Source organism: Triplophysa dalaica, chromosome 12, assembly GCF_015846415.1.
Source record: "Triplophysa dalaica isolate WHDGS20190420 chromosome 12, ASM1584641v1, whole genome shotgun sequence".
Classification (NCBI taxonomy): Eukaryota; Metazoa; Chordata; class Actinopteri; order Cypriniformes; family Nemacheilidae; genus Triplophysa; species Triplophysa dalaica.
Window position 1 is genome coordinate 12,913,679 of NC_079553.1, and position 16,025 is coordinate 12,929,703.

Below are 16,025 nucleotides of genomic sequence, written 5' to 3' on the forward strand. Positions count from 1 at the left end.
TTAAAATTAATAATTCATATGTAGTCATTCATATTAACACTTTGCTGGTGTCTATTTAATCTAACAAGGGTGTACATTTTAACACTAGTGGGAAAATATAACACTGTGGCAGGATATACATATACTTCTGTTGGGTGTACAAATAAACTCTGTCGGTGAACAAATCTATTCTGAAAGTAATGTACATATTTAACACTTTCAAAAGTGTTACTTTAACTCCAAAACGGAGGGAGTCATATGTACATTTTTTGAGTGTTGAATTTGACTCAATTTGAGTAAAATGTACACTGCTGTTTTTGCTGTGTGGCGAGGCTCTTGTCAGACTGCTCGCTCCAGCCTGAAGTACACAAGTTACGGAACGGAAAAGACGCTTTCATTCAGAAATTTACGCTGGCAAAGCAAGTTCAGTGCTTTGTCTTTCTCTGACACTTATTACATGCTCCACACACTGCCGAAACATTTTCTCAAGCTCTTAGTCTCTCAGTTTAAGATTATAAGTCTTTATTTGGGGGGGGCACTATACACAAAGGGGACCTTACAACAAAAAAGTTTGAGAACCACTGATATATATGTCGTTCAAACCGATTTTCAAAAATCCTGACTTGATCTAGGCATATTTTATGAGCAGCTGGTCCTAAGCTGGCTACTCGTTTTAAACTACTAATTTACTGCCTGCAGGGATTCAGCCAGTGCTCTGTTCATGCCCCAACTTTCTGATCTGCGTTACAGATGATCTATTCACCTGTGCATTGCTAAGATCCTGAAATTAGAGGAGGCATGAATAGACAGCACACAACATCTACAGTATCACTACAAGAATAACATACTGTGTAATCTATATGAGGTTCAACCAAAATTTTTACTACAAGTGAGTAGTAAGTAAAGTGGTCAACTTTGCTTGCTTTAGGAACTTTAATCTAGATAATCATTATTTACACTGAATTTAAAAGTTATGGCCGTGGGCCTAAGCGGTTCGGTAGCAGGCTGCATGGAATCATATTCACAGCACCTCATGATCATTTAGCACCAGTGTTTATTTGCACTGTAAAACTAAACCTGTTTGTCTATTTGATTGGTCTAGGAGTTAGGCTACTTGTAAACAAATGGTAGTCAACTGAGAAGGCTCAGACAGAATCGAGACCAAAATGGATTTAATCATGGTCAAATGTGTGGCATAAATTGTGTTGACATTTCCATAAAAGGAATAATCTGTACATAAGAATTGCACTGTATCTTACACTGGTCTGTCATTATCATATTCACTCAGTACGGTCTGTCAAAATGAAATTCAATAATATCACTGTAACAAGATTCAAGATACGGAAGGAAGGAGGCGGGAACCGGAAAACATTTAAACATTTAATATAAATAATAACAGCCATCGGCCCCTCATGGCCGACCGCCGGCGAACAAAACATAAATACAAAACACAAGAACATAAATATAAACTTAACATATGTTCGGGCCTGGTCCTCTTTCTTCGACGGTCCGGTCGCTCATTCTCTTTTATGCTTCCAATCTCCTACGTGATTCGAGCCGGTGTGCTCACAGCTGGCGCTCATTCACAATTACTCACTGGTCTCGAACCACGGTCTCGCCCCGCCTACTCTACTACAATCACAAAAACAAATGGAAACTTGCTAACAATCTACAGCCTGAAAGGGGTGATTTTTTTCTAGTTTTACACAAGTATAATATAAATCATAGGCGTCCACATAATGTACCTGTGAAGTTTCAGCTCAAAAACACCACAGATCTTTTAATATACCATGCGCTACATGCCCACTTTTGCATGCGAGGAAAAACGTGCTGTTTTGGTGTGTGTTTCTCTTTAAGTGCAAATGAGCTGCTAGTCTCCGCTCCCTTTAGCAGAAAACTGAGCCAGCGCTGTGAGCTTGTGCTTCCAGCGACAAAACAATGATGTATTGTCACGTAAAGCGAACACGAAACAAGGTTTTGTCTTTGAACACCAAACGATAAGCACACCATTTTCCCCCAAGGCCATTCGCAAAGCCCCTCCGGTCCCTGATGGTCCGGTCACGAGAGAACCGCGTTGCATGTTTACAAACCATATACACAGTTTTCTGAAGTGAAGATACCCAAGTGAAGACAAACAAATCACTATTTCAAACTAACGTCACACAGGACCATCCCATTGCATGTTTACAAGCCACATTGCTTTCTAATAGTGAACGGACAAACGTGTCACAGTGACATTTTATCTAGTTTTAAACTGCCACAGGTCCCTGGGGTCTTAAAAAATACTGGTACTTACAATTATTGCAGCTTTGCCTCGTTCAGTGTGGATGAGTTCCATTGAAAACAAAAAAATAATCCATTGCTCTCTTGTCTCCCGTCAGGCTGGGAACATTGTTCTGCAAGGTCTGTGCAGCCAACAACAGAACAGTTCGTAAGCTTTGCTACTTTTGCCATGGTGTTGGAACTTCACACATGCGAAAACAACAATGGCGCGGCCCAATTGGTGGACGCTAGGGCTGTGTATTGGCAAGTGCCTCCCGATACGATACACATCATGATAGATGGGTCACGATACAATATATTGCTATGTATTTCGATACGATACACATTTGAGATATATTGCAATACTTTAAATAGAAAATGTATGTGGGTGAATGGGTCACTTAGCTGTTGTGGTGCATTACAGTTAAAACAATGAACATGGGCAGTATAAAACCCCTGGTTCATTCGTGCTGTAAATGCGCTGGTGTCATATCCGTGAAAAGACAATAAATATCTGTCTTTTTGGTATAAATTTTTTACTTAACGCATTACTCCATGATAGTGTTCATTTCGTTAACGAAAATAATGACAAAAAATATTCGTCAACAACTATTTTCCCAGGACAAAGACGAGACGAAAAGTAATGCCATTAAACGACGACTAAAACTTTATCAGTACACAATATCGGTGACGAAAAATGATGAGACTAAAATGTAGCTATAAATATAAAAACTTACCCAAAACCTGATGTAGGCATCAGGAGGTTGGATATCTATGAATAGGCCATTGCACTTATCAGACTTCTGTGGAAATACTTGAAGCTATGACATTGAATAAACTATTGACATGATTTGACATTCTATTGATTTGTGCTTACTGGTAAAATAGAATTATAATGAAATATAAAAACAAATTTCTTAAACAATAACAAACACTGTGATTATAATTTTTTGGCAAAATACCAATTTTAACTAATATACAGCATGACGAAATTGTGACTAAGTTTGACTAAAACAAAACGAAAATGCAAAGACATTTATTCGCCTAAAGTGGATTAAAAAAAAACAAGACAAGGATGACCAAATATGATAAAAACTAAAAAGTGTAGTCGTCGTGGGACTAAAACTAACACTAAAATAAAATAAAGCTGACAAAATGAACACTACTTCACGACTTATTTTCAAAACCAAAGGACACCCACACACCCGCTCTGAGAGCTGGAAGCAGTCTTATATTTTTCATCATGCTTGCTGCCACTTACATTTGGCCGTCTGTATATGTGTGACGAGGTGCCGTTCTGGGATCAGCGTCACCTGGGAAACGGCCCGGCAGCTAATGCTGATTGAGATCACCTGACGCCGATTAGGTGCCGGGCATAAAAGCCGATTGCTCCCAGCACTCTGGGTCCCTGAACTATAAGACGCCTAACGCTGGGTCCTTTCTAAATCCCCCACGAGAGAGAGTGCGAGAGGCCAGCGAGGGAAACACAGGACACCAGACTGCACGAGCACGCATCGGACGACAGCACACCACGAGCACCCCGGACATCACAGCTTTGGACATTCTTTTATGTTTTGAAAATAAATTCCCCACTGGGGTTGCTCTGCCTCACCAGTTGTGTCTGTCATATTCTCTTTCCCCGTCACAATATGGCATGATTTTTAAAAAAAAATATCGATAGTAGCGGTATCACTATCGTAAAAAAAAGTATTGCGATAGATTCATGCATTGATATTTTTGCAAAGCCCTAGTGGACATGTTCAGAACAAGGGGCGGAAATATTATAATAAGAACGGCTGCTTACGTCTTTAAGAGAGTGATTTCTGAAGTGCTCATTTTCTCACAGGCTTGTAGAGATAGGCTCACATAATTTTTTTTAATGATTTGTAATTTTACACGTTTTCTGAGTTGGCAGATACACAAGAGACCCGATTTTAGCATTTAAACATGGAAAAAGTCTGTTTTTCATGAAATCCCCCTGTAGTAGAGTAGGCGGGGCGAGACCGTGGTTCGAGTCCGGTGAGTAATTGTGAATTAGCGCCAGCTGTGCGCACACTGGGCTCGAATCACGTAGGAGATGGGAGCATAAAAGGAACGAGCGACCGGACCGCCGAAGAGAGAGGACCGGGCCCGAACTTGTGTTTGTGTTTATGTTATTTCGCCGGCGGTCGTCCGTGAGGGGCCGCCGGCTGTTTTTTTTTTGTTTTTTTTGACATTCTAAACATTTAATAAATTAATATAACAGCCGGCGGCCCCTCACGGACGACCGCCGGCGAACAAAACATGAACATAAATATAAATATCATTTTCTCACAGGCTTGTAGAGATAGGCTCACATAAATTTTTTTAATGATTTGTAATTTTACACGTTTTCTGAGTTGGCAGATACACAAGAGACCCGATTTTAGCATTTAAACATGGAAAAAGTCTGTTTTCATGAAATCCCCCTGTAGTAGAGTAGGCGGGGCGAGACCGTGGTTCGAGTCCGGTGAGTAATTGTGAATTAGCGCCAGCTGTGCGCACACTGGGCTCGAATCACGTACGAGATGGGAGCATAAAAGGAACGAGCGACCGGACCGCCGAAGAGAGAGGACCGGGCCCGAACTTGTGTTTGTGTTTATGTTATTTCGCCGGCGGTCGTCCGTGAGGGGCCGCCGGCTGTTTTTTTTTTTTTTTTTTTGACATTCTAAACATTTAATAAATTAATATAACAGCCGGCGGCCCCTCACGGACGACCGCCGGCGAACAAAACATGAACATAAATATAAATACAAACATAACATAAGTTCGGGCCCGGTCCTCTCTCTTCGACGGTCCGGTCGCTCGTTCCTTTTATGCTCCCATCTCCTACGTGATTCGAGCCCGGTGTGCGCACAGCTGGCGCTAATTCACAATTACTCACCGGACTCGAACCACAGTCTCGCCCCGCCTACTCTACTACACCCCCCTTTAATGTATATATAGTTTTTCTGTGCATTGTTTGTGTGTGTCTGTAGTCTTGTTAATTAGGGGTGAAACGATAATCCCCTCCTTGAACTGCCACCTTACCATGTTGGAGGGGTTTGAGCACCCGGAAGACCCTAGGAGCTATGTTGTCTGGGGCTATATGCTGGGGCTATACTCGGCAGACCCAAACGTACAGTGAGGGTCTGTTGGGAACGTTTGGCCGAATCGCCTGTCAGAAAGATCTTCAACCTTCACCTCCGGCAGAGCTTCGACCAGATCCCAAGATATCTAGTATATATAAAGTCTGGAGATATTGAGTCCGAGTGGACCATGTTCTCCACCTCCTTTGTCAACACGGCCACTCGGAGCTGTGGCCGTAAGGTCTCCGGTGCCTGTCGAGGCGGCAATCCCCGAGGCCATGGAGAAGGACTATCGGTCGGCATCGAAGAGATTCTGGCAAACCGTCCGGCGACTCAGGAGGGGTAAGTTGCCCTACCAACGCTGTTTACAGTGGAGGGGGGCAGCTGCTGACCTCGACCAGGGATATCGTCGGGCAGTGGAAGGAATACTTCGAGGATCTCCTCAATCCCGCCGTCACGTCTTCCGGGGACAGTGCCCTTTGACTGGCAGACCGGGGTGGTGGTCCCTCTTTTTAAGAAAGGGGACCGGAGGGTGTGCTCGAACTATCGGGGATCACACTTCTCAGCCTCCCCCGGAAAGTCTATGCCAGGGTACTGGAGAGGAGAATCTGGCCGATGGTAGAACCTCGGATTCAGGAGGAACAGTGTGGTTTCCATCCCGGTCGTGGAACACTGGACCAGCTCTATACCCTCTCCAGGGTGCTGGAGGGTTCATGGGAGTTTGCCCAACCTATCCACATGTGTTTTGTGGATTTGGAGAAGGCATTCGACTGTGTCCCTCGCGGCATCTTGTGGAGTGTGCTCCAGGAGTATGGGATTCGGGACCCTTTGCTAAGGGGTATCCGGTCCCTGTACGACCGGAGCAGGAGCTTGGTTTGCATTGCCGGCAGTAAGTCAGACTTGTTTCCAGTGCATGTTGGACTCCGGCAGGGCTGCCCTTTGTCGCCGGTTCTGTTCATAATTTTTAATAGTATCTGGGGGTCTTGTTCACGAGTGAGGGAAGGATGGAACGGGAGATTGACAGACGGATCGGTGCAGCTTCTGCAGTAATGCGGTCGCTGTACCGGTCTGTCGTGGTGAAGAAGGAGCTGAGCAGCAAGGCGAAGCTCTCGATTTACCGGTCAATCTACGTTCCCACTCTCACCTATGGTCATGAGCTGTGGGTCATGACCGAAAGGACAAGGTCCCGGATAAAGCCGGCCGAAATGAGCTTTCTCCACAGGGTGGCTGGGAGATCCCTTAGAGATAGGGTGAGAAGCTCGGTCACTCGGGAGGAGCTCAGAGTAGATCCGCTGCTCCTCCACATCGAGAGGGGCCAGCTGAGGTGGCTCGGGCATCTTTTCCGGAAGAGCTGGAGGAAGTGTCTAGGGAGAGGGAAGTCTGGGCATCCCTGCTTAGCGGATAAGCGGTAAAAAATGGATGGATGGATGGACGATAATCGAAACGAACGATCAATAATACACCCCCTTGATACGAACCGGGAAACTCTCATGTATAACGGGTACCCTGGTCCCCCTTTTTTTAATAAAATATCTTATATTATTTAAATATATTTTCTTCCAAAGAGAAACGTGAAGCCAGTTTATAAAGTTAACAAAAATAGAGTTATTAAGTTACATGACATTGTTGTTGTAATTATTATTATATTATAAGGTTGTGAATTAAAAGAGAATCTGATGTTCTTTAGCATGCCATGAACTCTGCCCCCACATCAAACAGAATCGAACAGAACCGGATCGAACCTTGGCTCTAAAACAGTGACTCAAATCAAACCATAGTTTGTGGTTTATCATTACACCCCAATGTGTATAGATGTCTATTATTTTTTGTATAAACTGTTGTATTGTAAAAATGGCACATGCGACTGCCCACATCCATGCGCAATAAGAAGATGCGCATCCAGTTTGTGTGCTCGAGTCCTGCATGGTGCATGGGTCATAACCTGGATACGCATACGTCGTGGTGGTCTTGTAAATGTGCATCAGAGACTTTTAGGGAGAAGAAGAATATGTTGATTTTGTTGATGAAGTCATTGTTTTGGTTTCTTTTGCGCACAAAGTACTCTCGTCGCTTTATAAAAATTCCATTGAACCACTTTCATCGGATGGACCATTTTACCGATGTCTTTACTACTTTTTGGAGATAATTACCATGATGTCTTTGAGGAGGCCTGGAAAGCTCTCTGATGTCATCAAAAATATCTTAATCTGTGTTTTGAAGGCTGTGGGAGGTCTTAAAACGTGTAGTAAAAAATGGAGAAAAAAAAACTTTTGGATTAACTGGTGTGGCTCTTTTAGTAATCAATCATGGAAAAGTGCTTCGGTCAGTGGGATTGCTATTTCTGTAGCTGAGGACAGTGGTCTCTAGGAGAGGAAAACAGGTGTCTTGTGAAACTGCTACAAAAATGTGATTGCTCAGCTGAGGGAAGGAACTCCTATGGGATCATTGGATGGGTGGAGAGGAAGAAATACTAATTAGTCTGTTCCAAACAGCCACTGAGTGAATTAGGAAAACGCCTCAGATCTTTGCAGATATTTAATTACTGCTCCCTAATCTGGCCTCACAGGACCCACACCCAGGCAATAAGCATTCAGCACTATTAGCACCTTCTGCACCAATTGGGGATGGGAATCGTTAAGATTTTAACGGTATTACTACTCTTATTGATACTGCTTATCAGTCCGGTACTTTAACAGTATTCTTATTGGTACATTTTGATATGAAAGAAACAAATTAGGAACAGAATTAACATTGCTTTATTTGAATTAACATAATTAACAAGAAACAAATTATTACAATTAAATAAAATAAACAATTTACAGAGTTCAGAGTTCAAGAAACGTCTGTTAGCATTCAGCAACCGACGTAGATGGGGCATCAAGAGATGAAATAGATTGGGTTAAGCAGTCAAAAACAGAGCATCTCTCTGTCTGTGCATGATGCACTTCTGACAGGTGCTTTAACAGATTACTTGGGATTCCAGCCTTACAAGCAAATTTCACAGCGGTTTACTATAGTGAATACTATAGTACTCTACAGTAATTTATGTAGACAAATATACCACCGTTGTACAGTAAAAATATATATATATTATGACAAGTATACCAGTGCTACTACTGTTTGGCCTGTGCAACCAAACTTTAAACCTCTGTTGCTATGTGCAAAAAAGTTAACTTGCAGCATTAACATTAATAATAATTATTGCTGGCCTACAACCAAATGCAGGGTGCCAAAGCGGACACTAGTTAAAATGCTTATAAGCATACTTGACCAATCTAAATCCGAAACAATTATATTGAGAATTCAAATAAAATATATTTTTTTTATATTCAGACAAGAATTATTTGTACTCTGAATGACAAATTTACTTGTCCGAAGGACAACTTCATGACAATGCTTTATGTCAAGCAATGAATGAGTGTTAATATAAATGAGAGAATAGGAAATATTTTGAGTAAACAAAACAAGCTTTTTACAAGATGGAGTCAGCCCCAGCAGGCCTTTCAGTGTCTGAAAGACGTTACCACGGTTGTTCTCTTTCTTTAGGTGGGGCTATGTACATGCTTCGAGAAGAATTTAATGAATTTAGTTTGTAATTCGTTACGTGGATTTATGAAATACATTCATTTGTTTGGAGGAGGCATAGCTTTGGACAGCGAATCACAAAGAGGGTGGGATTATAAATTCAGTGCTAGCAGGCTAAAGTTAGCACCTTTCCAAATCAACCACTCAACCTTTAACCCGGCTCGGTCAGTAAGGATCAATTGCAGTATATTATACGCATCTATCCAATGAAAACAGGGTATATTTCAAAGACATGAACTCAGATCTATTGCAGGAAGTTTCTCGTCACAGCATTTCATTCGAAGCAACACTAAAAGACTAAATTGGAAGCAAATAAATGTGGTAAAAGGAATAAATGAAAGTGTGAAAAAAACAGAAATGAGGAATTAACTATTCGTTTCAGAACATCAGAGATATTCGAGTCACGTTTAATATGCAGGGTGTGTCTCATTGCTCCAGTGAGGGGTGTGGGTAAGGTGGAGGCTGTAGTGATCAACTGGCTAGTCTGACAGAAATATCTGTTGTCTATTTTAAACCTTGGTGACGTGGAGGCCAACTCAGGGAAGGCGAAATATGAGCTGCAGCGCACCAATGCATAAAGATTGTGTCAATGGAAGATCTTTGGAAAAAAATATTTGTGGAGCTAAACCTTTTACTTCTGATATTAAGTTTGCTGCACCTTTTTCTTGACAAGAACCATCAAGAGGAAGAGACTGTCTATCTAAAGTGCAAATAAAAAAAACACTGTCTGTTCCATTTACTCACAATTTCGAATTATTAATTGTTTAAAACTATAATAGTTTCCAATTTAATCATGTCGTTTTCTGAACTCCACGACGTTAGTTTAGTTTTAAACATCTCATATATCAAATTGTTTGTCCTCGATATCAAGAAGTCCGTCATAGCAAACAGTGACTCATAGTAATGTGCTCAAGTTGTTTGTTTGTAAGCTTGTCAATGACGACCTGGAATGCGAGTGACCTGCACAGTTGACTATAACACACAGCCTGCACTGGTGGCAGGTTTCGTGCTAATCGTCTTTCCACAGGAAATAACAACTAGAATAAATTCTGAATTTGCAGGTCGCACATGCGCAAGTACTCAAAAACAGGTTGCAAGAAATGTGACCATTTAGTCGCAGTCTGGAGCCCTTGACTGTAACAACACGTAGTTTCTTCATTATTTTGATAACAAGAAGTAGTGTTCTTGTTTTAGCAGTGGAGTTTTATATGAGGAGTATCGTGACATGTGTCAGATGCACAACCCAAATGCCTTAATGCCCCAAAATATAAGCTGAGCAGTGTGAGGTGCAGGGGCTACGAATGCATAGGTCACGTTAAGAGAACATTCTCAGTCATTGCCAGGCTTTTTTTTACCAGTGAAGGAAAGATCTGAAGGTCGTCCGTCATTTTGACGGATTACAATAAAGGCAATTTGTAATTCCCTGTTTTATCATTTCTTTTCATTAGAATGCCCTGAATGCCCTATTTTATGCTTTGGATTTATATTATTTTAGTTTTCTCCATTGGTCAAGACGCTGCAGGTTCGTGAAAATGTGATAATATGTGAATGCAGGTGCTGTTGTTGATTTGTTATGCTGCATTATGCTGCTGTTTGCATATTAAAATAAATCTGTAAAAAAAAAAAGTATTTTTAATGCGTCACGGACCCTCGTCAACTGTAGTTGTGTTCTCAGTTCAAACCTCCGGAGGACGCTGCCTTCGAAATGAGACGCAGCCTGTATTTTTTTAATTCCAATTTATTATGCAGCGGATGAGCAAAGCGTTGTGGCATGAAGACATTCATCGACACGAGTTTCAAAGAGCTTACATGCCCTGGAAGGGAGACTTGGTCGACCACTTGAGGGGATCGACATATCCCTTAGCTGCTTCCCTTTCCACGGAGGTAACAGCTCCCTGAGCCCTTCAGACAGGAACATGCCACGAACGGCATATTCCATGTCTCTGTGAGCTCCTCATGCATCTCCAGGTCAGCTGGCCGGGGAAGAACAGCTGTCATCTCTGCGGAGCCACCTCCTCTTGGGCTTGACCGCTCGCAGGCAGGAGCTTTAAGGGGCTTCATATCCGATCCCAGGAGGTAGCTGTCTGATGTTATGACAGAAAGTTTGTGTCATCACGTTGTTGAGTCTGCCCGGAAGTGCTCAGGAAGCAGACAGGGTTGCGGCAACATTCCGGAGAACGTAGACGTCAGTGACCGCAACACGAAATATACAAGCCGTGACACTGCGTGCTGGAACCCCAACGTGCAGTACAGGTGTCGTACCCGTCAGACTCGAGGATGAGTCTGTCATACCAAAGAACACAGCTCCAAGATATGCCCGAAGACAGTGCAAACTGTGAGAGGAAATTTTGCTCTTTTAGAAATATCTGCAGCTTGCTACCGAGACACCCAGGGGAAGTCCGCCATCGAGAGGGGAAAGTCCGCCACCGCAGATGGAGAAATTTGCTGCTTCGCATACTAACTCCGGCAGTCTAGAAGAATCTCCTAGAGATGCAGCTTGACATTTACGTCATGCAGGTTTCGAAGAAAAAAGGATGAATGAATGACAGTCGAAATCTTCCGTTTATACCCGTATGTACGGGGCAGAGACTGCCTTGCGTTTGCCATTCGCCAAGCCAATTGGCGTTTTAAATTCCTCTCGGAAATGATAGGTTCTCAAGATCAAACCTCAGTCTGTCTCTCGACCGACTGAAGGGGAACACGAAATATGACTCCCTTAAATATATAAATGAATATAAACAACAACAGCTTTATTAGGCTTCTCTTTATTGGGCATTCAGTTGTAATAAAGTAAAGTAAGTTAAGAGAGTAAACGCAAGTACAGAATGATGACATCACAAACATGCAAATTAGCACATAACGCCACATTACTATGGGTTGCAAATAACGATTATTTTAATTGTCGACTAATCTAGCGATATTTTTTTCAATTAGTCGACCAATGCAACGATTATTATTTATCATAGCATATCATACTTTTTACTCCACCTAATTTCATAAATAAATCTTGTTGTTTTAACATTTTAACCCTTGTTTACATTAAAATCACTCTTTTAAGTAAGTAGTTTTAATTTTAATAGTAAAAAAAACTGACGTACTTAAGAGCTGTATTAAAGGTAAAACCAATTAAAAATGTGTTTATGAAATGCTAGAGCATGATATATGTTCTGTATTTTTTTCCTCCAAGTAATATCCAACTCTATTTTCAGTCTCATAATGTAATTGAGTAAAAGCACAAATACTATTATCTATCTCTATTTACTGCACAAAACTATCACCGTATAAAAGAAATATCACTGTATGACATATCACGTATTGGTCACAGATGTAAGTCTCTTTGGATAAAAGCTTCTGCTAAATGTAAAGGTAATTGTGTAAAGCACGCATGCGCATGCTGAACTGAGAATGATGAGCTTAACGCATTTGCTTCGTTATTTACAGTTAAGCGCATCCCGGAAGCATAATTTTGCACTTAAACCACCAACTACTTATGAAGTTCTGGGGATCATTTTGCTCCCCAAAGTAATTAATAGTTAGAACACAACGAGAAGAGATGATGTGTTACATGTTTGACACATAATGCGGTTCATCCATCCAACAGTTTACAGTTAAATCAGAGGTTTAAAAAGAGTTATTGCGTATGAAGACACACAGCATTCAGACCGAATATTGTTGGATATTGTTCTATGAAGGGCATAAGAATTACAGCGGAGAATAGCAGTCGTGTAATCATTTGCTGCAGAAGTTACCTTAGCCAGAACAGTTGCCACAATGGTGATTGTCCAAGGTGTAGCTTTGTGTTTAGTCAGAGGACATGAGGCGCATCTATTAAGCTAAGCTACAAACACTCTTTGTTGGGTGTATAATACTTTCTCTTGTTCTTGGAGTAGTGATGAAAGACAAAGTCAAAGAAGTTGCAAACTTTATTAAAGGCAGGGCTCTTACATTTTGAGGCCTTGTGTACTGAATTGGGAATCAAGCACAAACAATTTACTCTTTCATACAGATGTGAGATGGTTGTCAAAGGGAAGGGTGGTCAGCCGAGTGTACGAGTTGAGGGATGAAATACATGCTTTTCTAACTGAGAAACTGTCACCTCTCGCAAACTCATTCCGCAATGAGAAATAGCTTTTACCATGGTCTCATCTTGCCGACCTATTTTCGGTTGTAAACAAACGGAATCTAAAAATGCAAGGACGTGAGGACAATATTTTCAGACACAACATTTTCAAATCAATCGAACCCTGGTATCTGCGACTCAAAACTGCAAGCTACTATATGTTTCCAACAATAATGAGACACATTGAAGAAATTATGTTTTCAAGAAATCGTGGCTATTCTGACACGTTTCATTCAGTCACATCCGCACCACACCACTGGTCTAGAGCCCTTAAGAATTGCTATTATACACATATATATTATCATACCCATTACAAAAAGATTTACTGGTTTTTTTGTGCTGACAAAAGTATGCAACACAATTATTTATTGTTATGGAAGATGACTGCCGATCATATTTGTGTGCAACGAAGAACCCTTTCTTGACCTTGATTTTCAAATTATAATGTTTTGCAGCACTCTCTACAAAGTATTTTGTTGTAATATGCTTATTAGTGGAAAACACTTAATTATAATGTGCGATCCAGCAGGAGTTAAGGGTAAAAAACAATTAGTAGCTAATTAGGAGTAAAACACCCACATGTGAAAGTCAAATCCCTGCGATTCGGTGAGAGAAGGTTAAGAGCTCCACCTATATTAAGAGAAAAACAAATTCAGGGACACTATGACACTAACCTTTGTTTGGTCTTTAAAGTGTTCTGTTCTCATAAATTTGGTTATTGTGGTACGGCAAACACTTTGAAATCTGCAATTAACTAAAAATCAATCCACTACATAAGCTTAGAAATGTCAACTGTACTGTGTGATACGTGACTTGTTAACTAGAGTCTAGTCAATGTGTTTGTACATCTGGTGAAAGCCTTATATATTTCTAGAATAACATATTCGAAAAAGCCGTCGATATGTTTGACCTTTAGTCATACAAGAAAAGTACATGACTAAGAAAACTGCTGTATATGAGACACCTCTGGTCTGGCGTTTTGTAACCAGTTACTCACAGATTCAAGTCAACCTGCACCCAAATCTGAGCAAAACAGTGAGTTTCACAGAACACCGATTGATCTTTCCATTCAAAATAGGTTATAAAGTTAACCTCAACCTTTACGCTATATGATGAATTCAAACCAGTAAAGTATATCTCATGCTGAATATTTAACATGAACATTACTACAGCAATGAAATGATAGTGGTGGGAATGCTCAACAACTGTTCAGCCTTAAATAACCACAATCATCTTCTGCTTTTGCTATGTAATGGGGTCTGATTACATAAAGGGAAAGGGGGGTGGTGGGCGAGATCCACAAAGCAGACTGTTGTGCTAAACAGGCGTCAGACAGTGGCCACCGACCAACATTTAAAAATGATGAGATGAGATAATTTCCCATCAACAACACAAGTTCATGGGGTAAAAAGGCAGAAAAGTTTTCAACTCTTACTCAAAATGAGGCTTCAATTTAATGATAATAAGTGCATAGATGCGAAATTGTTTTTGATGTATAAAAGCTAAGCAAACATGTGGCTAAAAAAAGGAAAAACCTAGCAATTGAATCAAAAGCGCAGAGCACAAAAGGTGTGACTGGTACAACATAAAAGCATCACTGGTCAATGAATAGGCTGTTGTTTGTTTTTTATTTCCTGGTTTCTCTCCTCTCACATTGCTGCTAGAACAAAGCTTCTCTCCCAACCGGCCCATCTTTTGTTTAGATGTTTTGTTGACCTGAAATGGCATTTGAGAGCATTGCTTTTAACTGCAACAGCCATAATACTAAAATGTAGGCAAATCTGAATCTTTTCATCAACCTGCATCACAAAATTGGAATATTGTGCCTCGAATTTCCCATTAGTTTAACTTCTTGTTCTTTTCAATAACTTAAGTGAAATAACAAGAAACACAGCATGTGTGGCTGAAAATTATGCACACAAGGTTGACACTGGATGACCATGTCAAAATGCAGATCTAAAATAGCCACATGTAACAAGTTAATGCACTATAAACCAATTAATCCGTGTCCACGTGTGTGCACAAGTGTACGTGTAATATCACGTTATTTACATGCATGCAGGGAGTTCAGTAGAGGTGTGTAGACTCACCCTTCAGTTCTGACTGAAGCGTCTCCAAAACTCATGTCAGCAACTAAAGCCGCTTTACGTTACTTCAACACTGCATTCGTTCGTCCAGCCGGGGACATTGAGATATGAACTCAAAGACCAAACATTGACATATATGTCACCTTTAAAATACAATAAAAAAAAGAAATTAGCACACGAGACTTTTTATTATTCTTCAATGTCAAACACTGTCAACCTGCAGCAAGGTGCCACGGTCATGTAACTTATTCAGAAAGAATTAACGTTACCTCAGAATTCACCTCAGACTAGTGTTTATTGTACGTGCTGTTCTCGAGAAATACAAGTATAATACATGGAAACACCTAAACTGGTCAAACCAAAGGCCACTAACACGAATATAGAAACGCAACAGTTACGTTCCTAATTAAAAGTTGCCAAGTCCAAGTAAAAGGAATATTACCGACGTAACATTGTCATATTATGAAATAATGAAACCCTTACCGATTCAGCTGCGCGTGTGTATCAGTTTTACAACGGTACGGGGTTTTGCATGTGAATTCTGTGCTAATCCCGTCGAGCACCTTCTTCTCCGCGTCTGCTCGAGCCCGCGCATAAAGAGCTGGGAATTTTGTGCGCGAGAGCGCGCCTGGCCTGAAAGGACTGGCAGCGGGAAGCACGTGCCCGTTAAAGAGAACAGCAATACTGTCAATATAACAGTTCCTAATATTACAATTTCTTTAAAAGAACATTAGTTTGACGTGTGTAAGAGCACGATCCGTATTATGATTCCTTGATTATATACTGCTTAAACATTTTATCAAAAAGATTGCAAATAAAGTGCATTTCCTTAATATTCAAACTGTTTTCTCCCAGCATCCATAGTGTTTTATTCTGATTGGCTACTCGTCCTTTATGTGCCCCAAC

The 16,025-nt window shown here is 40.9% G+C and overlaps 1 protein-coding gene across 1 annotated transcript in view; it reads right to left on the minus strand.

Moving 5' to 3' along the window:
* cobl (cordon-bleu WH2 repeat protein) overlaps positions 1-15,739 on the minus strand; it is a 78,573-nt gene extending 62,834 nt beyond the window's left edge. Inside the window, 2 exon segments of the mRNA XM_056762079.1 lie at positions 15,123-15,262; positions 15,603-15,739. Of these exon segments, the coding sequence (XP_056618057.1) occupies positions 15,123-15,157 (35 nt within the window). The 5' untranslated portion in view covers positions 15,158-15,262; positions 15,603-15,739.
* Between the last annotated feature and the right edge of the window lie 286 nt (positions 15,740-16,025).